The following is a 27731-nucleotide window of genomic DNA, read 5'->3' on the forward strand; positions in this document are numbered from 1 at the left end:
TAATGGGTCATTTCATAAAATGTGTCCTTCTTCTATTTTGAAAATACAGTTTTAAAGTATTTTTAGATTTTCAAATGTTCTATTAGACAAAGAATGTCTTGAAATAAATTGCATAATAATAAATTGCACTTGTGTCATTTTTGGCCAAATTTAATATAAGTTAGTGCCTTTTAAAAAACAACAAGGTTAACAGTTTGGCAGTTCATTTAGCTATCGCTAGATAATGAAACTACAAGAGGTGTTTATTAGAAAGACAATTTAATGCTGATATTTCTACTAATATACAGTTTTCATTTGTCAGTCTTTTGCTGTCCTGGTAACATAGTTGATATTTTAAGATCGCCCCCTACTGAAAAATAAAATTATGTATATGATAACGTGATAAAAAATGAGGTAGATACTTTCTTGTCCTTGAAGAGTTTATATGCTGAAAATGTGTAAAAATTTACATCAACTTAATTTGTGGGGGCTATGACACATTACCTGACCATGAACCACAATTTCAAGTCTGTTTGTGTGTGTGTGTGTGTGTGTGTGTGTGTAGATAGATAGACAAAAATAAATAAATACACTGCATTTATGTGTAAAGACAATTGGTCTATGATAACACACAGTAAAAAGTTAGTATCAGCTTTTCATTATTTACACGTGTGCACAAAGGACACAGAAGGCACTATAAACAATGCCTGCTTTGTCCACCCTCAGCTCGCTATCAAATACAGTAATGCAGTGGCCCCTATAGGTTACCATCTGCACAACAATTTTGCATATTTCTACGCTGTCGGTTTACATGAGATCCACTGTTAGCGACTGGTCTCGATTCAATGACTTCTTTCTATCTACTAATAAAAAAGCTGAGAAGAGTAGTAAAATATTTCCTATGGTCAAGAGGGACTGTCCTGTTGCACGTTTTGCAAAATCGTTCATAATTAGAGAAGCAACAAGACGATTGGAGCACTTGCATAACCTACGGTCCAGAGGAACTGTCCTGTTGCACGTTTTGCAAAATCGTTCATGATTAGAGAAGCAAAAAGACGATTGCAGCACACGTGTGCATAATTAAGTGCAGTCCGTGGTGCTGAACTGCGGAACCGGTGCTGTCCGCTCGACGGTGCTGAACTCACTGAGGCGACCTACTGAAGATGTAACGCTCCTCTGTTCTCATTCCTCTCCGCACTCAACTTAGTAGCGCTGTCTCTGACGACTCTTTTCTCTCTGCTCTGGCGGCGCGAGCATCTCCAATGTAGATAAACTTACTTTCGCACTGGGGAAACGTAATGATTCGAATCTATTCTCGTTTATTAACTTGACATGAAATTGTTTTCTCGGGGGAGGTGCCGAAGACCAAATGGCGTTATACTGTTTCACCTGCAGTATATGGGAGTTAATATAAATGCCGCGGATGACTAAATGATCACGAGAAGGAAGTACATTTGTACAGATGTTTTGGATCTTTTTTCCTTCCTTTTGCATATTCTGAAAGGTCACTTAATGATCGGGGAAGGATAACTGCGTTTCTGGATATGTCATTTCTGAAGTGGGCATGATCAGCTTTCATTTGTAAATATTATAGACATTCGGATTATCTTTTCTGTTGGAATAAGCAAATTTCTGCACCAATTCGAAATGGAATGATTTTTCTGGTCTTATCATCTCGAAGGTGCACTTGCTCGCTTGATTACGATTCCAACAAAGTGGAACCAGACATTTCAACGCGGTAAGTCTATCCAGCCACTAGGTTAAAATGCATTCGTGCTCGTTGCAATATTTCAATGCAATAATAATTATGACCATGATAATGTTAATTACTTTAAATTCATTTCTCTCTACATTTAAGGCAAGCTGCACAGATGCATTCAGCAAGCCAGAAGCAGTCAATTTATTATAGACTAGACGTATTTTCAATACTAGACTATCTTTCAGTGTAAAAAGAAACTCTTTCTTTAAAGGGCTTTCTTCTGGCAGCTCCGTTTTTTTTTTTTTTTTCAAGACCAGAATCTCATGCCGTTTTATGGTTAATTTCTCGTGCTTTCACGAGTGAAGAAGAATTTGGATCAAAGCCCATTACGCACTTGTTAATGACAGAAACCGTGTCGTTTCTTAAGGACTCTTGGAGGAATGTGGAGTCTACGGACATGGTCACTGCACACCTTTCTGCAGTGCTATGAGGGATTAGAATGTGGAGACCTGTTGTTTTTGGTAAACAGATATCCTGGCTAACTTTGTTGAGCACTGTCTATGATGCCTGTGATTAACTGGGTTTTTGTTTGTGTTGATTTACCGACTTTGTTCTACGTGATTCTTTTCCCGTACACACGCCTTTCTTTTGTAGTAATATCCTCACCACCTCCTGATCCAGAGTTTACTAATACCAATCATTACATACTGTAGGTGGAAAACACACCTCGTTTATATGAACTGACTCTTCATCAGTCTATGGGTATCTTCAGTGTGTTATGTATGGAAACAAATGGCAGAGATCAAATTGTATGGAGAGATACCAGAGATCATTTTGTATGGAATGCTGTTACACTGGGTGCGTTTTAACACCATCAGCTTAACCAACTAGAAATGAGCGACACGAATGAAATCACTAACATACATTATCACGATTCTCACGAGAAGACAACAGCAAGGGGGAAAATAGTTAGAAAGCAAAATTTCTTCTCTGGTTTACAAATTGATTTGCAGATTGTTGTAACCCTGAACCAGCTCACTCAGATTATTTAATTTAACATACAACATGTCTATTTTGCTTTCTACATGTTCATATCGCGACTGACAAGATGTTTAACACAGTGTGTGTGTGTATATATATATATATATATATACTGTATATATATATATATATATATATATATATATATATATATATATATATATATATATACACACACACACTAGCATTCTAATCTTTAAGAAATGTTAGTATTTTATATTTGTAAATAAAAATATTTCTATTTGTAAAGCTAGCATTCCAATATTGTTATGTTAAAGTAGGCTAATTCCTATACTTAACATTTGCAAAAGAAATGCTTATGACTAAAAGTAAATTTGAACCTTTAAAACTCACACTAGTAGTGTGAGATTGACACTTGTTTATACAGTTTACTGTAGTTTTGACATATATTTCTAAACTAACAAACAAATATAGAATAACATTTTTACAAAACTCCACATTCATCCCTATACGTGGTTACTTCTATCAGCAAAATGTACTTTGATCATTAACGTGTAGTGTGAGGATCTTTTTATTAGTTAAGGTAAAGAAAATGCATGTCTAATTATTAAGCTACGGGTTGTTTACATTTCTTTCAGTATCATATTTGCAGCATGGAGACTTACAACTTAAGGGACCTGAGACACTCTCCTTGAATGCGTCAGATTGCCGCGGCGAAGGATGGGCCCTTTTTTCCGGGCGATTTGCGTCGTGCTGCTCGCCCTGAACGCCGCTGTCTCGCCGGCCTCTGTCGGCCATGAGGACTATCCCGCCGCGGACGAGGCCGAGAGAACTACCAACAATGACATCATTTTCGATGACTACCGAGGGAAAGGTTGCGTGGATGACAGTGGTTTCGTGTACAAGCTCGGGGAACGCTTCTTCCCGGGCCACTCGAACTGCCCGTGCGTGTGCACGGAGGATGGACCTGTCTGTGACCAACCCGTGTGCCCTAAAATACACCCCAAGTGCACCAAGGTGGAACACAACGGGTGTTGCCCCGAATGCAAGGAGGTCAAAAACTTTTGTGAATACAAAGGGAAGACTTTTAAAATCCTGGAGGAGTTCAAGGTAGGATCATGCTGCCTCCCAATTAACAAAATAATTAGTCTATGAAAGAATATGAGGCTGTTTTATGAATTTAGCATTGCATTGAGTATCACACATGCCTGTGGTTAATTAATAAGTGTGTCTTGCACTCCAACTGAAATTTACTTTATACTGTTTGAAATTAATAATCAAGCCTGCAAGTTAAACAAATCAACCTCAAGACATGACAACATCATTGAAATTCTCACATCACATCAAAATCATGTAAAACCACATATACACTATTGCACCACTATGTCCTCAAATATATGCAAGAAAATTAGGCAGCTTTATGTGTTTGTGTGGGTGTGTCCCTGCATGAGTGGAGTATTGGATATTGTGGGATAGTTTTGTGCTTGTTTTACTTTTAGAGGTTCATCATGACAAGGCCTATCCATCACTATCAACTGTAATTTGATTAGAGCTGTGCTATAGAAACAATCTACTTGACAAAGCAATCCATTTAAAACTACTGTGCATTTTCTCTTGATTTTAGTTCAAGTTATTTTTATTGATCAGTAAACCCATCAATCATACAACAAAGCACTGAAGCATTCTTAAAAGACACATCAGCCATAGATAGATACATAAATGTTGTGCTGCTTGATTAACCATTTGGCCAGTTTGAGATTCAAAAGACATTGGACTGAAAAATAAATGATTTTTTTTTTTTTTGGTATTTCATGACCACTTTATCAGACCTAACATGTTGTTGGCTCTTTGGTGTTATGCCTCATGTCAGCAGAGCACATATTTAACATAAGTAGTCTATTAAGCAGTTGCAAATACTAGATATTCATCTAATAATATGTAATATACTGCAAATAAATCCTGACTAACATCAACAGGACCCTTGTTTACTTTGGTCCATTTCCACTGGCAGGGTTGCAAATAGCAGGTCATACATATTTAATTTTCACATAATGGAAAGACTCTCAGAAGTATTAATTCTCTAAACACGTAATGAGTTTAAGATACAATGTCAGAGAATTTAATATGCAACACCAGGAAAGTGATTGATGAGATAACAGTAAACATGTTTTACTTTCACCCACAAAGCTCATTTCCAGGATTAAAGTGGGCTGTTTCAGCAAGTGCAAACTCTAAAATAAGTTTTAGGTATCAACAAAGGGTAAAGCAATAAATCATCACACACAAAATGAGTCTTTGGACTCCACCTCACAAGTGCACCTTGTGAGTTGGGAGTGGGCAGGATTGTTTCCTGCACTTATCCATTTATGGATTTCATCTCTTGAGAACTCAAATCCTGTACCCTTCGGCATTTTCAGATTTTGTCACAGTAATTTAAATCTTAATATAAATATTGTTTAAAATATATTCATATTCAATTAATCCATTGTGGTTTAATATTTTTTAATGAATCATTTTTAAATAAATATTTAATATTTTTGTATTAAAAGTGCAATATTTAGTTGTAAAGATCAATGACTGAACAAAATCCTCTTTTCAAAAAGATATTTTAAGATTAAAATAACATTAAGGAAAAGGAACAGACCATAGGAAATGTTCTTTGATGTTTCTGATATTTTATTATTCACTGGCCACATTGGTAATTATGTATTTAATCTTATCTGTAATGCTTTGGATCTTTTTCGTGGCTTTGCACAGCATGTATCTTGAAACTTCTCTCTCCAGAGAACAAGATATCATTAGCATTCATCTCATTCTTACATCTGATTCATTTACTGTGATCTTGAGATCATGTAAATTCAGGCCATTTTAGGCAACCTGTCTCCCGACACTAAATGTATTGCAAAGATTATTATCTTAAACTATTTCACCAGAAGATCAAAACCAGAACAATGTTTAATATCAGGATTACAGTGGGGTGGAAAGTCTATGCAATTCACTCTCATCACTCTGAGTGACGAATTTTCCATCCAACAACAACTGCTACATTATCACTCACCAGTTCTGTTGTATCAACATGGGGCTGGCAAGCTTCAGAGCTGCTTTTAGACAAAATCAGCATTTTATTGCAGTGCACAGTGTTTTCTTTGAGGTGTCAAGCCATATTCAGTTCCACATAAGTTGGCCATGTCTCTCAGTAAACAAAGACTTGAGTATTTAATTTTTTAGAAGCCCAGCTAATGCCAATCAATTTAGAATCTAAAGCTGGCAAGATTAGAGCACTTCATTTAGGCACCAACATCTAAGGAAACTTTTTGTGACTAACAAGAAGGTTAAATTACATAATTGGCATTAGGGTCTCAGAGACTTTTAAATCAAATTCATCTTTGTTAGGTGCCCGATTAGCCGACCAACGCATACTTCAGCTAGACATATTTGCCCATGTAAGTCAAAAGATCAGGTCCATCAATACAGGTTGTTCTCCTCAACTTTGAATGGAAGGACAACGTACGATCTTTTATCTCTAAAATGTTTTTTTTTTTTTTTCTGGCTCTATTGATTACCTCCCGTCATGAGAGACCCTGGTTGAAAACCCATAAACAAAACCAAGTAAATCTTAACTAGTAGAAGTCTCTTTTTGATCAGTTTTCCGCTCTGAATTTGATGTGTGCATTAAGCAAACGAGGCATAATCACTCAATAGTGTCCAGTGAGATCTCCTTGAATTAAAAAGCAAGTACTGAGGTCCCGCTGCGAATGGGAATCAAAGGGCATCACAGGGCTTGATAGCCGATCCAATTAAGAGAAGCTGACAGGGTAACCTTTGGTGTGGGCTACATTGGCATTTCCTCAGCCGTTCTTTAGCTATGACTGTATTTACTTGGCTCAGCAGGAGTGGGAGGAGCCCCACAGAGATATGAATCTTACACATCGAGAAAGCTTTTCACTGTAGAACGAGGCAGACCAATCAGTCAGCAGAGCCTTTTTTTTTGTTACTAATTGCTGCAAATGACAGCCAGGTGACAGATTTTGAAGTGAAAGACTTGAAGTGCATTATCAAAGCCATGCACACTGACCCATGTGTAACCCAGCTTGACCCAGACAGTTATGTAGCTTTTTAAAAGTCACGATTTCCAGACTGAGTATGATTGAAAGAGCTATAGGATTTATACCAACACAACAGAGTTAAATCACATTACTTCTAAAGCATGGCAATAGCTCTTACCAATACGTCTTGATTTTTACAATGTTCCAATGAAAGCTCAGGAAGAGCATGTTCGTATAATCCTGTCAATCGAAACCTTGAGAGAATAAACTATAATGGCCAATTACTTCTCTGCTCTGTTTCTGCACCTCTGTGCTTTCTGGAGTAAAAGTGCATTAGGATTCCAAACCAACTATTTTAGATTATATTAAAAGGAATTTTTGAATTGTTTTAATAATTTAATAAATGTATATATCAAATACAAGCACAGTGCTTACAAAAAGTATTTGGACATTTATGCATCACTTAAAAGTGTATATGCATTAATTGTAATAGATTATTGCAAAATAAAAATTAAGTTAAGAAAAATACACAAGCAAGCACAAGCGCACACACTCATTATGGTTAAAAAATGTGGGGTCAGTAAGATGTGACTGTGTCTACTAGTTTTAGTTAGCCAAGAGGTGATGTCTCACTTTTTGGACTAAAATTAGACCAATCTACCTTTTTGTCACTGACTTAAAAAAAGTTATGACCAGTCAAGAAACAAAAATATATGACTAACTTTTTAAAGCTAGTCTAAGCAGTTTATGCAACCAGCCATTAAGGTTACAAAATATCGATATTTCAGATAAATGCTGTTCTTTTTTTCACAATATTACTGATTTGTTGTATTTTTGATCAACTGAATGAAGTCTCTGTGAGCATAAGATCCTTTTACCACAGTAGTGGGACCAGTTGGTTAATAACTGCATAAAATGTAGTTAGTTCTGAAAAAAATTGTTTACAGATAATACTTGGTTTATAGTTTAATCTAAAGAAATCAGATTATAGTTTAATCTAAAAGTGTCCAAATACATTTTGGGGCCACTTGACACAAGAACAACATATACAGTATTATACTGGCAGTGTAAGAACATATAAAACATATGGTTAGTGGTCAATTTAGCTAATTTTTTGGAGCAGTGGGTGCTTGGAGGTACTGTAGTGGTTCCTTTTCTGCTGTTGTGTTATATTCCCTAAGAGCTCTGAAACTTATCCTTAGTAGGTGTTTCACCTACAGGGTTCCCCAGCAGCTGTGGAAGGGAGTCACTTCACCGCTGCAAGCAAGAGGCCGGAGCTATAGGGTGAGTTCAGATCCCAGGCAGAAAGACTAGGGCTGGGATATGAGCTCTGAACGATCCCATCTATGTCCCTGGGATCACCAGAAAGAGGAAAACCTTTGAGAGACGGTGAATAAATTAAGATCTGAGGAAATGGCTTGTAGATAATAAAATACGCAAAATAAAATTAGACAATTTTATAAGGTCTCATATGTGGACACTTTCATTGGATTTTTCATGCTGAATCCTCAAGCATTCCGAGAAAAATTTTTTTTGTAAATGAATCAGATAACACTTTTGGCTCTTCAATGTTTAGAATTGTCTTGTCACAAATATCGCTCAAAGCTTCAACAAAACAACAGTGCACCAGCATCTCAGAAAAGGCAGCGGTGCATTTCTCATGCTGAATATTTAATGAGGAAATGTCCATTTAAATTCCATCAAATACAAGGCAGTGTCTATCAATGTCGAGAGGCAGCAACTTAATTAAAACAGATATGTAGAGTAATCGGTTTAGTATGGAAGCTTGTTTCCACCACAGGACAGAAGAATGAAAAAGGTAATTGTGAATTTTCCTCACACAATTGTCAAATCTGAGAAGAACGGTAAGATACAAACACAAAATATCAAGAAAAAGATTTTTGAGATAAAAAGTCTGAATTATTTTTGTTTTTATTCCATTGCAAAAAATAAATAAACAAAAAAAATTTGTGAACAAAAAGTCAGTATTGCAAGAAATACATTGAGAGATATAAACTTGGGATTGTGAGAGTTTTTACCTTGCAATTCTAACTTTTTTTTCTCACAGTTCTGTTATGTCTCACAATTCTCACTTTTTATCCTCAGAATTGCAAGAAACATAGTACGAATTCTGATAAATTAATTCAGAATTGCAAGAAAAAGTCTGAATTGTGAGAAAATTGTGAGAAAAAGTCATAATTACCCTTATTTATTTATTTATTCTGTGGCGGAAACAGGCTTCTATAGTTTATTGCTTAGAAATATTTCAACTATAACATGTATCTCTCTTTTCTCTCTCAGATGCAAATACATACAGACAAAGTTGCCCTCTAATCTGCATATACTACAGTGAGCAGTAATTAGTGACTGTACTCGCAAACTCTGACACCTGTGAGAGGAAATAGCTATAAAAAGCACCTGAAATAAATAGCTTAAATTGATTTTCCGATCCAACTGCCTGAGGAACAGCATGGTTTTAATTTAAAAAACTGATTAAAAGCTAACAAGTAGGCCGGCAGAAACTGGAACTATGAAATTGTTTCAGCAAGTTTAATCTAATTTTCAAGTTGCTTCAAATTGAAATCAGTGGTCACTTCAGTATCTTAATTTTCCCACCATCCTCTCCATATTGTATTCCCCGATCCTGGTGTTGTTTTAAAAAAGTCTTATAAGAATGCAACCTTTGCAACCCACCATGATCTTTAACATTTTCTGAAAGCATTTTGCATGAGCCTCTAAGTCACCCCTATGTCTGGAACTTGATTTCCCAGAATGCTGTCAAAACTATGCAGCTCAACAGCTGTGCTTAAACTCATGAGGATCTGATGACTCAAGCTTAGTGCATATGAGCCATCAGTGGCACCATTAATGAATATAAACGGTTTTAACATCTTTTTAACACTTCAGAGCCAGTATGCCCACACAATTCTGTGGTGAGGCCCCATAGAGGAAATTCTGTCATTATTTACTCACCCTCATGGTGTTCCAAACCCATAGTTTGGAATGTTTCCCAGATGATATTTTGTCTGTGGGACATAAAATGAGAATTTCTGCTGAACAAAATAGAAGTGACCATATCTGTCAAAGTCCAATAAGGACCCAAAATAAAAAAACAAGAAAGTGATTGTTCTTATGACTTGTAAGTTGTCTTCTTAAGCCATATGATAGATTTTTGTGACTGGTGTTATCAGTTAATAACTTCCTCATGCTTCCTATGCTTCCTCATTCTCTGCAGCATGGCGAGATAAAACCATCAGTGTTAAACTGTTTCATGCAGCATTGATGAATCTAAATGTAACTGGTCAGGTATAAAATGAGCTAACTCATCCTAATACTTGAGGCGTTTCCTCAGAAATGGAATCTTTTTAATCACATGAACCATGAAGTAATCAATGTAATCGGACACGGACCAAAAATGTCCTTACGTCCTTTTACACGTGTAACCCTGTGCAGTTACAGAATATTGTGCTCATACTGCCATTCAATAAATGTTCAGACTGAGATTGCTACCTGCAGAATGCCAAATACATCATTCTCTTTCTACACCAGGAACAACTGCTTTAAGACAACATGGGAAGCATGACTTCTCATATATCTTTTTCCTATAAGTGAACTGCTCTATGTATATATGCTGTACATACACACACCCACAGTATATAATCTATTAGACTGATGCATGTACAGTAGCAATGTTATAATCGCTAGAACAGGGACCTCATCACCATGTGCAGGATATGCTTGCTTTGGTTTGCATGTTAATAGGAAGTTTAACATGCAAACCATGCATGTTTTTGAGGAAGTTGTTAAATACCCTGTGTGAGACACGTCAGTAAGTTTTAGTCCAATGCAATTATATTATAGGCAATATATAAAATAGCTATTCTACTCTACACACAAAAGTAATCATTCATTTTTAATTAATGTATTAAAGCTTGACTTTTGTGTTTAGTGCATTTGAAATCCTTTTGAAGAAACAACTAAAACCATTCTGATCCTGGTCTGGTTTGCTGGTTTTTGAGAGATTTTAGGCATGTGTCAGCTTATCAGCTTAAGAAACCTACATCTAGCAGGTACACCAGCTGAACATCTGCTTGGCCTGGCTTTGAGACAAGCTAGCCCAGCCAAGCCTGCTAAGACCAGCAAGCCTTCTTATTCTTCTTAATGTGTATTTTTCAGCAGGAAAATACAATTTTCCTTTCAGTTGTTTTGCTTACATTTTTGTTGGATCCATGTAGCAGAATAATACATGATATTATACGTAGATAATTCTGAGAAGAGTAAAGCCTTTACAATTAGAGTGATCTTGGCCTAGCTTCACAAAGAGTCTTTTCAGTCTTTTTTGTGACCATCTTGTCCTGTACTGAATGAATGCAATGAATACATTGTAAGGATGTTTTTTCAGTAGTACTGCATGTACACTTTGAATCTCATAATACCCATTTAAGCCTTTGCTCAAGTGTCTTTATTAAAGTAAAAGGTTCAAGTTCATTGTCAGTTTTTGAGTGAGAATGTTAATCTCAGCATTCTATTCAAGACAAGCTATGAAAACTAGATCCTTATACCCACTGCTGCCCATTGTATCCTTTTTTGCAATGTGTTGGCTCTACGAGGAGTTTGGCACAATTACAAATGATTTGTATGGGCAAGTTCACAAGCTCCTGCCCCAATGGACCAGATGCTGTTATCAATGGAGAACAGAGGATTATTAGTGTCCGTGCCACTTATACAGTGTGCAGAGACTGAAGGGCATGACCGCTGCCAGGACAGGGGTCCTGATCTCTTGTCTGTCCTTGAGACCTTCAGCCATGATCCACGCTGGCATTTACAGTCAGTGTCACCTCTGTGAATACAAGAAATTCATGAATGAAACACTAGAGTGCAACAATATAATATATCACAATATGTACATTCAAATACAAGGATCAATAATTGAAGATTTTAATTTAGTATTACATTCCTAATTGTATTCATAGTAATAATTATGTAATAATTAGTAACATGTTCTTGAAATAAGTCTCTTGCTCACCGGTGCTGAATTTATTCATTCAAAAATACTTCAAAAACAATAATATTGTAATTTATTAGTACAATTTAAAATAACACTTTTCTACAATAATGTATTGTAAAATGTAATTTATTCCTATGATGGCAAAGCTGAATTTTCCAGCCATTACTCCAGTCTTTATTGTGACATGATCCTTCAGAAATCATTTTAATATGCTGATTTGGTGCTTAAGAAACATTTCTTACTATTATCAGTGTTGAAAACTGTTGTGCTGCCTAATATTTTTGCAGAAACAGTGATATTCGATGTATTATTTGATGAATAGAAAGTTCAAAACAACATGTTTTACATTTACATTTACATCTTGAAGTGTCTTGGAGACATTGCCACAGTTTGTTCTGTTTCTTCATGTTATTCCAGACGGACTGATGATGATGAGATCAGATCTCTGTGTGGAGAACTGGCAGCTGTCAGACTCCTTGTGCAAACAAATATCTCACTGGATTATTACAATTAATGGCAAAAATAATGTTTGGAAATGTAAACTGATATTTACTACTGACACACTACAGCAAAGATATAAATAACGGACTTAATACCATTTTTTGTTGGTAAAAATACTAGTGGCCTAAGACTTTTGCACAGTACTGTATATATATCAGATAAGCGGACTATGACATAGGCATATATATCCTTTTTATTAGAACTTTCTCTTTTTTACTACTGAAATACTAAATTAGATATGTTTTATGTTATACATAACCATATATATGCTGTTTGCATAAATTTTCAATCCCCATGCTGCATAATTTCTACATTTGCATAACGATGACAAAGTTGCCTCACAATTGGCCCCTACCTGTGAATCATTAAAATAACTTCCACACTCTCTGGAGAGGAACCCCACAGTTAAGGAACCATTATTCTAAAGGACTGCTGTGAAAATAAAGACGAGAGAATATTTCAAAAATACTACTTTTTGGAGATGAAATAAGTGCATAAATGAAAATAAAATTGTGCAATATAATAGCTGAGAGTTTGAATGTCCCAGTGGACATTGCTGGTTCAATTATCAGGATGTGGAAGATACAGTACATCAAACCACCTAGACACTTCCTTGAAAAGGTCATACCTCAAAACTCTCTTTGCGAACATAAAGGAGACCGGTGAGAGAAACCAAAGAGAGCATATCAGTCACTTTGAAGAAGCTGCAGAGTTCAGGAACTGAGAATGGAGTAAAGGTGAATTAGTCAAATAAATCGGCACAACACTGGTGTTCACTGTGACACAAATGGGAAACAAGTACCCATTAAGCAAAATAAATAAATAAAATAAAGAGTTTTTGGATGAATAAAGATTAGCTCACCCACAAAAATTTATATTTTCTTAACATTAAAACAATAAACATTTTTTTATGGTAAGATTTCAGCCAAATTCAAAACTATTTGGGAAATGCAAATTTAACACTGCCCACCACCAACATTATCATACAAACTGTGAAGTAGCATCGTTTGACTCAGCAGCCAAAAAGAAAAGACTAAAAACATACCTGAACTGTGTGGGAAGCTGGTACATACTTATTCCAAAAGAATTAAAGCTGGTACTGCTGCAAAAGATGCCTCTGCAGAATATTAAAATCTGTGAAATGTACAAACCCGATTCCAAAAAAGTTGGGACACTACAGACTGTGAATAAAAACAGAATGCAATGATGTGGAAGATTCAAATTTCAATATTTTATTAAAAATACAACATAGATGACATATCAAATGTTTAAACTGAGAAAATTTATAATTTTAAGGGAAAAATAAGTTGATTTTAAATTTCATGGCATCAACACATCTCAAAAAAGTTAGGACAAGGCCATGTTTACCACTGTGTGGCATCCCCTCTTCTTTTTATAACAGTCTGAAAACGTCTGGGGACTGAGGAGACAAGTTGCTCAAGTTTAGGAATAGGAATGTTGTCCCATTCTTGTCTAATGCAGGCTTCTAGTTGCTCAACTGTCTTAGGTCTTCTTTGTCGCATCTTCCTCTTTATGATGTGCCAAATGTTTTCTATGGGTGAAAGGTCTGGACTGCAGGCTGGCCATTTCAGTACCCGGATTCTTATTCTACGCAGCCATGATGTTGTAATTGATGCAGTATGTGGTCTGGCATTGTCATGTTGAAAAATGCAAGGTCTTCCCTGAAAGAGATGACATCTGGATGGCACTGATGGTGCCTTTCCAGATGTGTAAGCTGCCCATGCCACACGCACTCGTGCAACCCAATACCATCAGAAATGCAGGCTTCTGAACTGAGCGCTGATAACAACTTGGGTTCTCTGAATCTTTGGATGATATTATGTACTGTAGATGATTATAACTTCAAACTCTTTGCAATTTTTCTCTGAGAAAGTCCTTTCTGATATTGCTCCACTATTTTTTGCCGCAGCATTGGGGAAATTGGTGATCCTCTGCCCATCTTGACTTCTGAGAGACACTGCCACTCTGAGAGGCTCTTTTTATACCCACTCATTTTGCCTTTTGACCTAATAAGTTGCAAATTGGTCCTCCAGCTGTTCCTTATATGTACATTTATATTTTTCGGCCTATTATTGCTACCTGTCCCAACTTTTTTGGAATGTTTAGCTTTCATGAAATCCAAAATGAGCCAATATATTTGGGGTGACATTTCAAAATGTCTCACTTTCAACATTTGATATGTTATCTATATTCTATTGTGAATAAAATATAAGTTTATGAGATTGGTAAATTATTCCATTCCTTTTTTACTGACATTTTGCACAGTGTCCCAACTTTTTTGGAATCGGGTTTGTAAAAGTAATACATGTCGAGTTTTTGAAATAATCACATAAAACCAAATTTCAGTGTAGTATTTGTGGATCAGTGTGAGAAGACGTGGCCTAATGGTTAGGGAGCTTGACTCCAAACCTTAAGGTTGTGGGTCTGAGTCTCGGGCCGGCAAAACCATGACTGAGGTGCCCTTGAGCAAGGCACTGAAACCCCAACTGCTCCCTGGGCGCCGCAGCATAAAAATGGCTGCCCACTGCTCCGGGTGTGTGTTTACTGCTGTATGTGTGCACCTTGGATAGGTTAAATGCAGAGTACGAATTCTGAGTATCGGTCACCATACTTGGCTGCATGTCACTTCACTTTAGGATTTGTAATTCTGCAAGAGAGAACTGTTCTAAATAGTTTTACAAGGCACAGTAGGCTATATGGGTTTAAAATTTAATATTTTATGGCCTTTTGGGGTACATGTAATATTCAGCAGGTGTAATAGTGTATTTTATTACAGACATCCAATATAGGACTAATCACATATTAATCTGGGCTTTCTTCACCAAGAAGAATGCCCTAAACAGGATGGTCTCCGCTTACATCTGTTGTTGTTCACTGGTTAGATATTGCAACTATTTTTAAATCAGATTTTAAAATTGGATAAATTATTACATTTAGAGCAGAATGCAAGGGTGCATTAAACTTATCAAAAGTGACAGACATTCTAATGTCACAAAATATTTCTACTTCAAAACAATGCTGTTCTTTTGAACTTTCTATTCATTAAAGAATCCTGAAAAATATTTAGCAGCACAGCTGTTTTCAACATTGAGGATTTTCTTGAGCACTGAATATGAACAATCACGTGGCGTTAAAGACTGAAGTACTGGCTGCTGAAAATTCATAAATTACATTTTAAAATGGTAAATTGCAATAATATTTCACAGTTTTACTGTATTTTGATCAAATAAATTGGTATAAGAGAGTAATTGAGGAATCTTTACACAGCCAAGTTAAGGCTACTCTGTGCCTGCTCAAAATTCTGTGTAAAGATCTAATGCTGCATAAAAGCCAGACTAAATTATTCCTGCTCTACTCACTTCAGTCCCCTGAATCAAAGTACTCTATAAAGGTGCAATTGCTGTGTAAATGCATTTATGCCACACTTCAATAGCATTAAACAGTCTGTGTGCAGCACCTAAATGCCAGTTCAGAAGCACTTTTGTGTCATCTTTGCAGTGTAAATTTGGCATAAGAGATTTCTTAGATCATAAGAGATCTCTTTCAAAAGCATGCAAAATTCTTACCGACCCCAAACTTTTGAACGGTAGTGTACAAAGTAGCCAGAAGGTTGGAGGGATGATTTGAAAAGGGAGACATGGAGCAGGTACTTTCATACAGTGTTTTTATTTGGAATAACATTCATTTATACAGTATATATATAAAAATAGGGTCATTTTGAATTTCATGTTGACTTTAACTGTGATGTCTTACCTGTAACAGTCTCTCACAGTATCATATTTCTCGGTCTCTCTAGCCTTCGCCCTGTGAATGGTGCCGCTGTGAGCCAAATAACGAGGTGCATTGTGTGGTCGCTGACTGTGCAGTACCGGAGTGCGTCAACCCAGTGTATGAGCCAGAACAGTGCTGCCCCATCTGTAAAAGCGGTAAGAACGGCCTATTTCCTATTATAGCTTTATGGAGAAGACGAAAATACCTCCAAGGTGTGCTTTAGAGCATTCCTCAGAGGACTCTCTCCACAATCCCAAAGGAAAGGGAATTGTTCCGCTGACTGGCATGTATCAGGGTTCAAGAAATAGCAGTGAGGTGGATGTGACAGTGTGATATAAACAGAAAGCTCTATGCACAGGTTGTTGAAACCCCACTAAAACTTTCTATTAGATTTCAGTATCACCAGATAGTGAGTTCTGATTACCAATCCTCTGCTCGATTAGAGGTGAAATTTGGTTCAGATAAACAGTCTCCCATTGATTAAGACCATGCTAAGAAGGATTAATTGGCCAATGGGGACTCCTCTATCTCCTGTGTCTTGATGCACTCATCAGCAAGGCCCGATTCCAAAATTACAATTATTGGATTCCAATGGCTCACTGGATGGCCAAGGGCAAGAGATATCCCTGAGTCAGTCCGATACAGAGGCACAAACACAGTGTAACACAAGTGTAAGCTCAGTGAATCAGTGGGATTAATACAATGTTGATCAACAACATGTAGAGGACATAGATTTAACCCTTGTGTTGTGCTGAAAAAAATCCTTTACTTAATTTGGTTTACCAGGTCAAAAATTACCAGCCTTTTTAAAATTACTTGTAAATTTCTCATTATGCCAAATCTCGGATTCAATCTTTTTGTCAACTTTTCTTTCAGTTAGCACAGATTTTGTATCAAAACTGACTGTAGGCCTCACTGATATGAGCTTATGTACAGTACTTCAGTTTTTAAAGTAAAAAAAAAAAAAAAAAAAAAATAATATATATATATATATATATATAAAATGATCCAAACATAATATATATGTATATATATATATATATATATATATATATATACATATATATTATGTTTGGATCATTTTGCCAGTATTTACTTAAAAACTGAGCATAATGAAAAAAAAAAGGTTTTAGTCCAATGCAATAAACTTAACTATGATTTTTTGGAAAAGGAAAATCTATAACATGAGGGCCAAATCAACGATCTAAAATAATAATACCTGTAAATTTGTGAACGTTAAAAATGTCAACATTATTTTTCTACACTGATATTATATAAAATATTGTCTTTAATTAAGGGTTGGTTTTAAAAGAACATTTAATTTTACTTACAAAAACTATTAGAACTTAAAAATATAAAAATATATATCAGACAGCCATTGTTGACAATAATAGATTTGAACAAGAAAAAACTACATCAAGTTTCAGAGTCGTCAGTTTTAAAGTTTCTCTGTAGAGCGCCTCAGGAGACATGTTTGAAAATACATTTGTAAAGAAAAATCATATCTAATCTTCTAAGTGCAACTTTAAAATCTATGCAATTCCCTCTTTTTTTCCCTTCTGGCACATATTGACCTACATTCTCCAGGATCCACATTACAATCAGAAATGTGGTGTAAGGTATAGTTGCTAAATAGAGACTGGCTGTGACTTTCTGCTTTACTAGTACAGAAAGACAGCCAGAGATATGCACGCATGGATACACAAACCTCGCCTACAGCCTGGAAGAGAACTAATCCAGGCAGACATGGCACGGTGACGAGCTTGTGGTGCTGGCATTTTAGGGAGGCTGTGGTGGAGCCCGTCCCCTGGAGGAAATAACTAACTCCGCTTCCGGGATCTTTAAAGGGGTCATATCAGGAGGATTACATTTTACTTGATACTTTGAGATAAAAGTGTTCAACGTATTTATATATATACAGTACAGACCAAAAGTTTGGACACACCTTGAAGCTCATAAAGAGAAGCCAAGAGTGTGCAAAGCAGTAATCAAAGTAAAAGGTGCTACTTTGAAGAACCTAGAATATGACATATTTTCAGTTGTTTCACACTTTTTTGTTATGTATATAATTCTGTATATAATTCCACATGTGTTAATTCATAGTTTTGATGCCTTCAGTGTGAAGCTACAATTTTCATAGTCATGAAAATAAAGAAAACTCTTTGAATGAGAAGGTGTGTCCAAACTTTTGGTCTGTACTGTATATATATATATATATATATATATATATATATATATATATATATATATATATATATATACTTTCTGTCCTAGTACTGTATTTAAGTAATGGACTTCTCACTCAAAGATATAGTGTATATATCAGGGTCAGGCAATATGAAGAACTGAAGACTTGGCTTCAGTTCAATTTATAAGCTGGAATTTAAATTGAATTGGCCACATACAACAGGAAGCTGAGATTGAATAACAGAAAAAGAAATTTAGACAATTGTAAATCAAAGAAATATAAAATAAATGCATTCTGGAAAAAAAGATTTTTTGCATTCTGGTCACATAAAGATTCATTAAAAGGTATCAAATAAATATATTTAAAAAGATACAAATAAAATAAAAAGTCTGTTAAATTAATAAAAAATATATATTTATATACTAGTATATATACTATATAATAATATTAGAATGATTCTGGAGGATCAAATGACACTTAAGGAATAATGCCTGTTGAAACCTCAGCTTTACACATGAATAGATTACATTTTACATTACATTTTAAAATGATAAACAAGGAAAACAGGTATATAAAACTAACAATATTACTATTTTTTACTGTTTTCTGGATCACATAAATTCAGCCTAAGTGAGCATAAGAGACTTTCAAAAACATTTAAAAATGTTTTACCAATCCCAAACTTTGTATGGTAATGTAAATCAAATACAAACATTGGCAAACTTTTCTAGTTAGAAATGACAGTTCTTTTAAATGAATTTCTTTTTAAATTTACCTGTTTGCTACCTCAAAATAATGTAATTCAATGTGATTGTTTTAAGTGGGCCTCAGGGAGAAAATTTTTATAATATCATCAATAACAAATTCGATACGAGCACTTTAAAGTAAAACTTTTCACCAGTATTTGCACCATTATGTTTATGACTGTCCTCAAACTTCATTAGAGAACTTCCTATCCCTGTTAATTTTAATCAAGGCTTTGGTTTGAAATGACATCTTAAAGATAATATATTATCTAAGAACTCACTTGGCTATATTTGGTTGCAATTGTAGGAGGAAGAAAATAATTAGTTTGAGAGACTTTATCTCAGTTCAATCAATTCTAATAGCGTTGGTCAAGAGCTGTTCTAAACAGTCTGTCATGTAATCTCTCTCAGATTGTTCCACATAGACATACTGAGACTGTAAATGTCAAGAGACACTTATCCCAGCACAGACGGAGCTGGCAGAGGATCAAAAATGACATTGGGAATGCCAAGTCTCAGTCAATCAAAATTCAGACATGGCTGCATCGTTTTTTTATAGCACAATTCTCAACATCCATAAACATATAGCTCACATCTGACTCTGTCCCATGTCATGTCAAAACAAAAGAAGACTGTGAGGTATCACTTTGTTTTGGATCCTCTCTTAATGAACCTCGCAGGAATGCAGTACTTTTTTGCTGATGTGAATTTGAACCTCAAAAACTCAAAATAGCCTCAAGGAAAAGTGTGCTGGCTTGCTACTGATTGCTAATTACCAAATTATGCTTCTAAACCTTGGCACTTGATGCAGCCTTTAAAAATCCATTTTAACAAGAACTTTGTCCATCAATACCAAGCTCAGCTGCACTACTGGAAAGACAACTAGCCATGTTTCTATGTAGGTGAGCCAGTCGTGGGCAACCATCTCTCAGTAGCTTCAGTGGTTACCATAGTAAATTTTTACTTGTAGGTTGTAGGCTAATTTGAGGAGCAATGATGTGGGCCTACACTGCAACAGAGTAACTTCACCTATGATGATGACTATGATATGTTTATGTAAAGGTGCACAATTAATAAAAATAAAATCAAAATTGCATAAACTACAATATATTTACTACTGTACATATACAGTTTGTATGCATCCCATGCCTGGATGAAGGCGGTACGGTTCACTGTTATGTCTGTATTCACATACTAAACCATGCAATTAATAAATCTCCATGCAGAATCAATTTCAGTAAGAGCTCTGAGATTCATTCACTTTAAGCCCATTGTTTGGTTCTATTCTTCTTTGCATTGTCAAAGCAAAGTACTCCGGGTTCACTTTATTTTCACACTTTTGCCAATATTAGTTACTATAAAAAGACTCAAGAGTTTAACTGGACTGCATTGCAATGTGAAAGTAAATATATTTGTCAATTACAGCTTAAATGAACCAAGGCCAACTGCAAATAGTACTTGCCTTTTTCACTCAGTTCACTTTTGGGACCTTCTGCGAAGACCCGTAAGTGTCTTTGCTTAGAGACGGAAGTAATCACTTTGGTGGTTTTAGCACTCCCCATTCAACATTAAATCTCTGGTTTCAAAGTAATTTCATTCCTTTTGTTCTCTTAGCCTTGATGTCTGAGATTGATGATGCAGAAGATATCAAATGTTTATCATATTGTTCAAATCTCAATACTCAAAAGTGTGTCAAAATAATCCAATACATTTTTGGGAGAGATCCAGACTGCAACGGAGAGAATGTAAAGTGAAAGTTCATATTATTGAAGTCAAGGTTTTCCACATTCTGTACTGTTATTGAACCAGTTTTTTTATTGTAAACTAAAATTTTTAGATAAATGCCTCAGGACATTTTAAACGTCAACTTGTTGCTTCTGGCTAAAATATGGGAAGCACTTTATTTTACAGTCCTGATCCTCATGTACATACTACATGTATGTATGTACTTATTATAGTAATTACAATAACTATGTAATAATTAGGTACTAACCATGAACCTACTCCTAAACCTAACCCTACTTCATGTAGTTACCTTGTATTACCAAAACTTTCTTAGATAAATACACTGTAAGTACACTAAAAGTACATGTAAGTACACGTACTGTAAAATAATGTGCAACCAAAATATGAGTCCTCTAACCATAATATTGCTTTCTCATTCTAATCCTTTTACTGGCAGTTGTGAATTAATAAAAATGCATCTTACAACCTTATTGCTTACACGATGTGATATTATGTTGTAATCAAGGATTCGATCTTCATCTTCTTAATAAACCAGTAGTCTTAAAACAGATGTCTGGGCCAATAAGCAATGGCTTTGAGCACGATCTTATCCATTATCTGTTTGGTACCCGTCCACCTGGCCAAGGTGTCCTTGCAATAGTGACTCTTTTCTATATGATGATGAATAACTGCTCTTGGCTAGGCTAGTAGTTACGCATCTGTGTTTCACCCCCCTTGAACGGTCGCTTTTGCACTTTTGCCAACAGATCATAATTTTTACTGATGGAAATCAAATATTTGAGTACATGTAAGACTCCTTGAGGTCTCTTAGGAGCATGCAGAATATTGTAGGTAGTAAAGCAATTTGTGCACCGCTAACCCTGCTGCCCTGTTGCAAGTCTATTAACATGTCTGTGATGTGGTTAAAAGGCAATCTAGTTGTTTTCCCCCACAGTAAAAGGGAGGTCATGAGGCTTGAACTCTTTTTGAAATGTGCGGCACCACTGACTTTTACTGACATAGTAAAGAGTGAAGACTATATTTCAGGTAATACTGCCGCATCAAACCAGAAGTACTTTCAAGGACTTGCTTGTCATCAAGAATGGCCTTACATATATGCTGAAACGTTACTTCTGTAAATGCTGATTTTTAACAGGCCGAGTATGGTGAATACACTTCTTCAGAGCTGATGGTTAACCTATTCAGATCCCATTATCAAATAATCATAAAAAGTGCATATGTTAAAATTATGTCTGGCCCATATACACAGATGAAATTGCTGTTTACAAAGAAATTGTTAACAGTGGCACATTAAAATCCTCCACCTCCTGCCTTGTCACAACCTCTCTGCTTAAAGGTAAAAACAAAATATGTTCTAAGAACATTTTGTTAAAGTTCCCCTTAAGGTATGAAACTTAAGTTATGTAAAAAAAAAAAAAAAAAATCTGGGTTATGCGAATATAAAGGGAACATTCAGTTTTATAATTTTTCTAACATTAAGAGAATGTTTGTTGTTAATGTTCTTTGACTGTTCTGAAAAATTGGGGGAGGGGGGCTTCCATGAACATTTTGAAACAAATAATTTTCTATTAATTTTACTGGAAGAACATTTGTTTAAAACTTTGAGAGAGCCTTTCCATAATATTAGCCAAAGTACTAAGAACATTTCCTGTTAACTGGGTTACTGATTTTCTGTGAAAGTATATGCCAATAAAAAACTCGTAACGCTGATATGTAAACTTGAACAATCTGAATCAGCTCTTATGCTCATCGTTCTGAAAAGCAACGTGTGCACTGATTGGCTAGCTATCCAGTGCATTGTGATTGGCTGAATATCTCAAGCGTGTGAAGGAAATGTTACAGTAATTACCATACTGTGATGCCGTGTCCTGGCACAATGACATAAAACCAATAAAATCCATTACAAACTAGGCATTTTTTGCATCCAGTGGGGACATAATTACTGATTATAATGACTTATACAGTCTTTTTACACATTGCGTTGCGTATCACGCCGTGTAAACACAAAACCATTTGTCTTCATTTGTGATCGGAGAAACAACAAATAACAAGCGTTACTCTACATTGCTCAAAACTTACGTTTGAATCATCAGTGGCAAATTCTTTAAATATGAAAACATACTTACAGGTTGTGAGTCAGAACAGCCAGCATTGTACATTCAGGAAACAGTCTTCCGTTAAATGTGTTGCACACACATGAATATTTGGGTTGTACTGTTCTGGAACAGGGTTGTAAATACAACTTAACCACTTTTTTCTAGTTGTGCCCTCATTTGGAAGACCAAACAAAGTAGTTTCGCTTTCAGAACGAACAGACAGCGTCTCCATGACATGGTGGCACCAGCAGCAACAATACTACAGCAAGAATAAAAGTTAACGCCTTCTTTCTTTACGTGAACATTTAGGCGGTGTTGTGCAAATCTTACCACACAATAGCAGGGTTTCCATCTAAAGTTGCGAACTTTTTAACAAAACATTTGCAAACATGCACAGTTTCCATCCAACGAGTCAAACAGAACAAAACCGTCACTTCCTGATAAACTGCCAATATACAGTACATCACTAAGAAAATTATATTAGAAGCAACTGGATCTAATAATTTTCCTATATGATAAATTACTTGCATCTCGGAATGAGCAGACGAAACAACGAATGCATTTATTGCTTTCAGAGATGGATGCTGCTGTTTGGGAACACAGTCGTTTAACAGTTCTGGGAGGCAATTATACAGAAATACTTTGAAGACAGACTTTGCTCAGACATTTCAGAATGACCATATAACAACATTTCAGATGCTATGGAACAAGATCGGTCTGCTGGTTAGTCAGGGTTTACAATCCCATAGCACAAAGTCACATGACTTTTTCGATGTACTTGGAGGAATTTATTCAGCAAATGCATTTCCATTTCCCATTATTCGCATTAACCCTTTTTCGCACCAGTCAAAAACCACCTCAAGTGAGCATAAAAACTTTTTTGCAAATTAAGGCATTTTTATTCAAAATTCAGCATTTCCATCACTCAATTCTGATGAGATACTTGAAAATGCGCACAAAAAAAGGGTGATGGAAACCCAGCTAATGACGTACATATGTAGAGGCATGTTAAACGAGGCATTTTAGGAGGGCGTGGACGACTCTTAACTTTTACATAGAATATCTCTTTAGGTTTGAGAGTTTAGTCTTTGCAACTTTAGGGATCTTATCTATGTTCGAACAGCTTGTAACACTCCAAAGAGAATCATCATATGACCCCTTTAAGAAATCTAAGAATGTGTTTTATAAATGCACACCCTGCTTTTAGCTTAATTAATTTTTTAACTGCTTTAAATAATTGTTGGTTTTGCTAAGTTTTTATTGTCCTTATTACATGTTACATATACATACTTTAGTAATAACAGTAAACTATGCATAGTTGCATTCAATACCTTAAAAATAAATAACCTGATACCTTCATGTCAATTCCTTGCAAGGCACAAATACAATAATCTTGAAAAACATTAGACAATAGTGGCTGTGTTGAAATTGTAATTGTATGGTTAAAAAAGGCATTACAGCCCAATTCAGCACAGGAATTAATTCAACACATAGTCAGCCTACTCCACTTTTTGATTTGCTGTCATTTAGGAATGATCATTACCACTTTACATGGGTAAATATGGATATTTGCTAAGCAATTATACCAACCGCTTCGGGTTTAATCCACAGCAGGCCATTAATATCTGCTCATTGGGGCAAAGAAGTGAGGAATTGCATAAAAATAAGTGTTCTTGTAAATTATGATCACAATAGACCCTTGTAATTGAACAACACTGTGTGTTTAGTCACAATTAAAAAAAAAAAAAGTTACCTGCTGTTAACTGAATGAAAATCTGCATAGTTTTGTAGAATCGCATTTCACAGCTATTTGGAATTCTTAATTCTGACTGATCAATAACAGCATTATGTGGTCGAATATTGTTTAATGACTGCTAATCTGTATCTTTGACAATCTCACCGAACCAGACCAAACTAAATAAGTAAAAAAAAAAAGAGCAGTTTTGGCTTGATAGGGCCCATGGAACAGAAAGCATATTTTTCAAAACTGAATTGCATTTACAGTGTTAGCATACAAGCTTTAAAAAGTGGCATTCAATACTTCAGAGACTGAAGAAACCATAAGATGCTACAGCCAAAGATGTCCATAGTACTAATTAACAGGCTTTCTCTGTGAATAGTAAGTGCAAAATAAAGATTGATTTTAGTCGGACTAAAGAAATAATTTATGTTTTTAACATCATGTAAACGCAGTCAGGTTTCAGACTTAAATAAGTTTGGGTTCTGTAAGATTTTTTTTAAAAGAAATTTTTTGTCTCTAATGCTTACAGAGGCTGCATTTATTTGATTGAAATACAGTGATACAGTGAAATACATTTCTATTTTAATATATTATAATATACTACTTACTGACCACAAAGTTTTGAACCGTTTCTGACTACAACTGGCCTTAACATGCTTTGAATGAAAGAGATGATCTTAATTAATAACTGCACATATGAGTGATTGATAAAAGTGATTATTTGAAATTGGTTTGGTTTTGAAATCAGTATACCATGTAATAAGTTCAATGTATTTTTAATGGACTGTTTTTCTGCATAGCTTATGGTCTACAATGCTACAAGGCCACAATAGAAGAGAATGAGTAGAGCGTGCTCAGATCACACATAGTGCCAGCATGACTGTTCAGCAGTCCCTACAGCCTGTGGTGCATTAGAATGCAAAGTATCCCAGTGAGAGGATGGGTGTGTGAGGGGAAAAAATTAGAGAGAAAGAAAAAGAGAGGAAGAAAGAGGAGCAAAAGAGCTTTAGTGTTACAAAAACAAGCCCATCGGTGCATGGCCGTGAAAATCATCTACACGTCTGTTCTGCCTTCAGAAATCCCGCGAGTCACTCTGGCTTTCCCTCCCAAAAGAAGCTCCAGTGAGCTCTTGCTCATTCCTGCTTCCTTAAAATCTCCTCCTTTTCCCCCATGTGACAGGGCCAAATTGCTTCGCTGGAACGACGATCATCCCAGCTGGCATTGAAGTGAAGGTGGACGACTGCACCATCTGTCGGTGCCACAGCGGGGACTGGTGGAAGCCTGCGCAGTGCTTGCGCCGGGAGTGTCTCAATGGCCAGACATCATCATAGAAACCCTCCGGAGTTGAAGGGAGGGACACAATGAGATGTGTGGCACGACTGTCGGCGCAGGGCCCACCTTATGACAGAGAGGGACTAATTGGCAGGAGCACAATTCCTCTGGCAAACTGAGATGGGCTGGACGTGCTGAGATACATGGGACATACTGTAAACTCAAACACGAACACACATAAAAGTACTTGGCAGAATCATAACAAGTGTCTTTAACTGAGGCCACATTTTTCTCCTGTGATGAGTTCATAGTTGGGTGAACATCATGAAAACATTTCACTCCAAAATCAAAAGAATGCAATTAGAAATTATATTTAAAATAAATCTATTATATATATATATATATATATATATATATATATATATATATGTGTGTGTGTGTGTGTGTCTATATATCATATTCTTATTTTGGCCTTTTCATAAAAATTAACCCAAATTCACATTTTACATTTGCCTCAAAATTGAGTTTTTTTTTTTTTTTTTTTTGGTAACTCAAATTATTCCCAAGGTTTCTCATTATATTCTCACTAATGAAATACAATATTTTTACTTTATTAAATACAAGAATATTACATTAACAATTTATTAAAATATCAAAATAATTTATTATAAATTAAAATAAACTAATGATATATTTAAAAAGAATAATAAAAAATAAATGTAATCATTATAAAAGCACAACAAATACTACCATTATAAAAACTTTGCAACACTGAATTTTTTATTATTATTATTTCATAATCAAAAGCAAGTCATTATAATTTGGTGCATTTTGACTTTTTTTTTATTATTATTAACCCAAATTCTTGGCAAAAATTGGAATTGTTCACTGTTCTCAGGGATTCTCGTTAGATTCTCTGAATTTAAATACAATATAATACAATATTATTCACCCTGAAATTGTAAGTTTAATAACTTGATACTATAATATAATAATTTTATAATTTTATAATAATATATAATTATTTTATTATAATATTAAGTTATAAAATTATAATTTCAGGATGAATAAGTGTCAATATGTCTTAATGGTCCTAAAACAGGCTTCATTGTCTTTAGGTAAAATTGTACTACTTTTGTTTGTTTGATTTTGTTTGATTCTGTACATGTTCTTGATAGGTTTCATGAGATGCACCCACTCGTTTTATTAGTTGCTTATGCTGCTTAAACAGTGTATGTATATTTCACGTGACCATAAGTGCTCAATGAGAACATTTAAACCTAACCTAAAATACCACCTCAATTCTCTAAAGATAACATTGATCATTTTAGTCTGAGCTTACAGTGAGATATTTTAATAAAGCACACATTACAACATTACGTGCACAAAACCACACCTCCATTAGCCCTGTATATACCTCTGTGTTCCTACATTTGTTGATTATTGATGAATTATATTTAGTGGTAGTATTGCTAGGTGGTTTGAACTTGTTCATTAAGAAAAATGATTAATGACAAGTTTGACTTCAATGGTTGAATTAGTGGAACAACAGGGAATAAGGTAGATCTACATCACATAATTGGAAAATGGCCCAAGAGAAACACAGCTGAGAAGGGAAGATGATTCAGTGATTGTTCTGGAAAAAGATTTTATTGCATCACTCATGTAAGAAAACTCATATGAGGATGGATTCAGCATTACAGGTGGGAAACACTTTCCATGAACAAGGTACAGTAGTAAAACAAAACTTTTTTTTTATTTAATAAGATTCAGCGAGGATGCATTAGATTGATCAAATGTGACATTATGGACATTTATAACATTACAAAAATATTCAATTTCAAATGAGCACTGCTGTTTTACATTTTCTACTTGAATCCTTAAAAAACTGTACTATGGTTTCCACAACAATATT

At 35.3% G+C, this 27731-nt stretch overlaps 1 protein-coding gene across 1 annotated transcript; it reads left to right on the forward strand.

Moving 5' to 3' along the window:
* Positions 1-1210: 1210 nt before the first annotated feature.
* LOC132152516 (von Willebrand factor C domain-containing protein 2-like) lies at positions 1211-26145 on the forward strand. Its single transcript, XM_059561275.1, has 4 exons — positions 1211-1717; positions 3319-3790; positions 16053-16182; positions 25724-26145. Exons 2-4 carry the CDS (start codon positions 3401-3403, stop codon positions 25873-25875), a joined length of 672 nt encoding a protein of 223 aa, XP_059417258.1. The 5' UTR covers positions 1211-1717; positions 3319-3400; the 3' UTR covers positions 25876-26145.
* The last annotated feature ends 1586 nt before the right edge of the window (positions 26146-27731 follow it).

This window comes from Carassius carassius, chromosome 11 (assembly GCF_963082965.1).
Source record: "Carassius carassius chromosome 11, fCarCar2.1, whole genome shotgun sequence".
NCBI classification, from domain to species: Eukaryota; Metazoa; Chordata; class Actinopteri; order Cypriniformes; family Cyprinidae; genus Carassius; species Carassius carassius.

Coding starts and splice junctions, on each gene's coding strand:
- LOC132152516 (XM_059561275.1), top strand. CDS start 3,401: ATGGGCCCTTTTTTCCGGGCGATTTGCGTCGTGCTGCTCGCCCTGAAC. Junction 3,791..16,052: donor AAATCCTGGAGGAGTTCAAG/GTAGGATCATGC, acceptor CGGTCTCTCTAG/CCTTCGCCCTGTGAATGGTG. Junction 16,183..25,723: donor CTGCCCCATCTGTAAAAGCG/GTAAGAACGGCC, acceptor CCCATGTGACAG/GGCCAAATTGCTTCGCTGGA.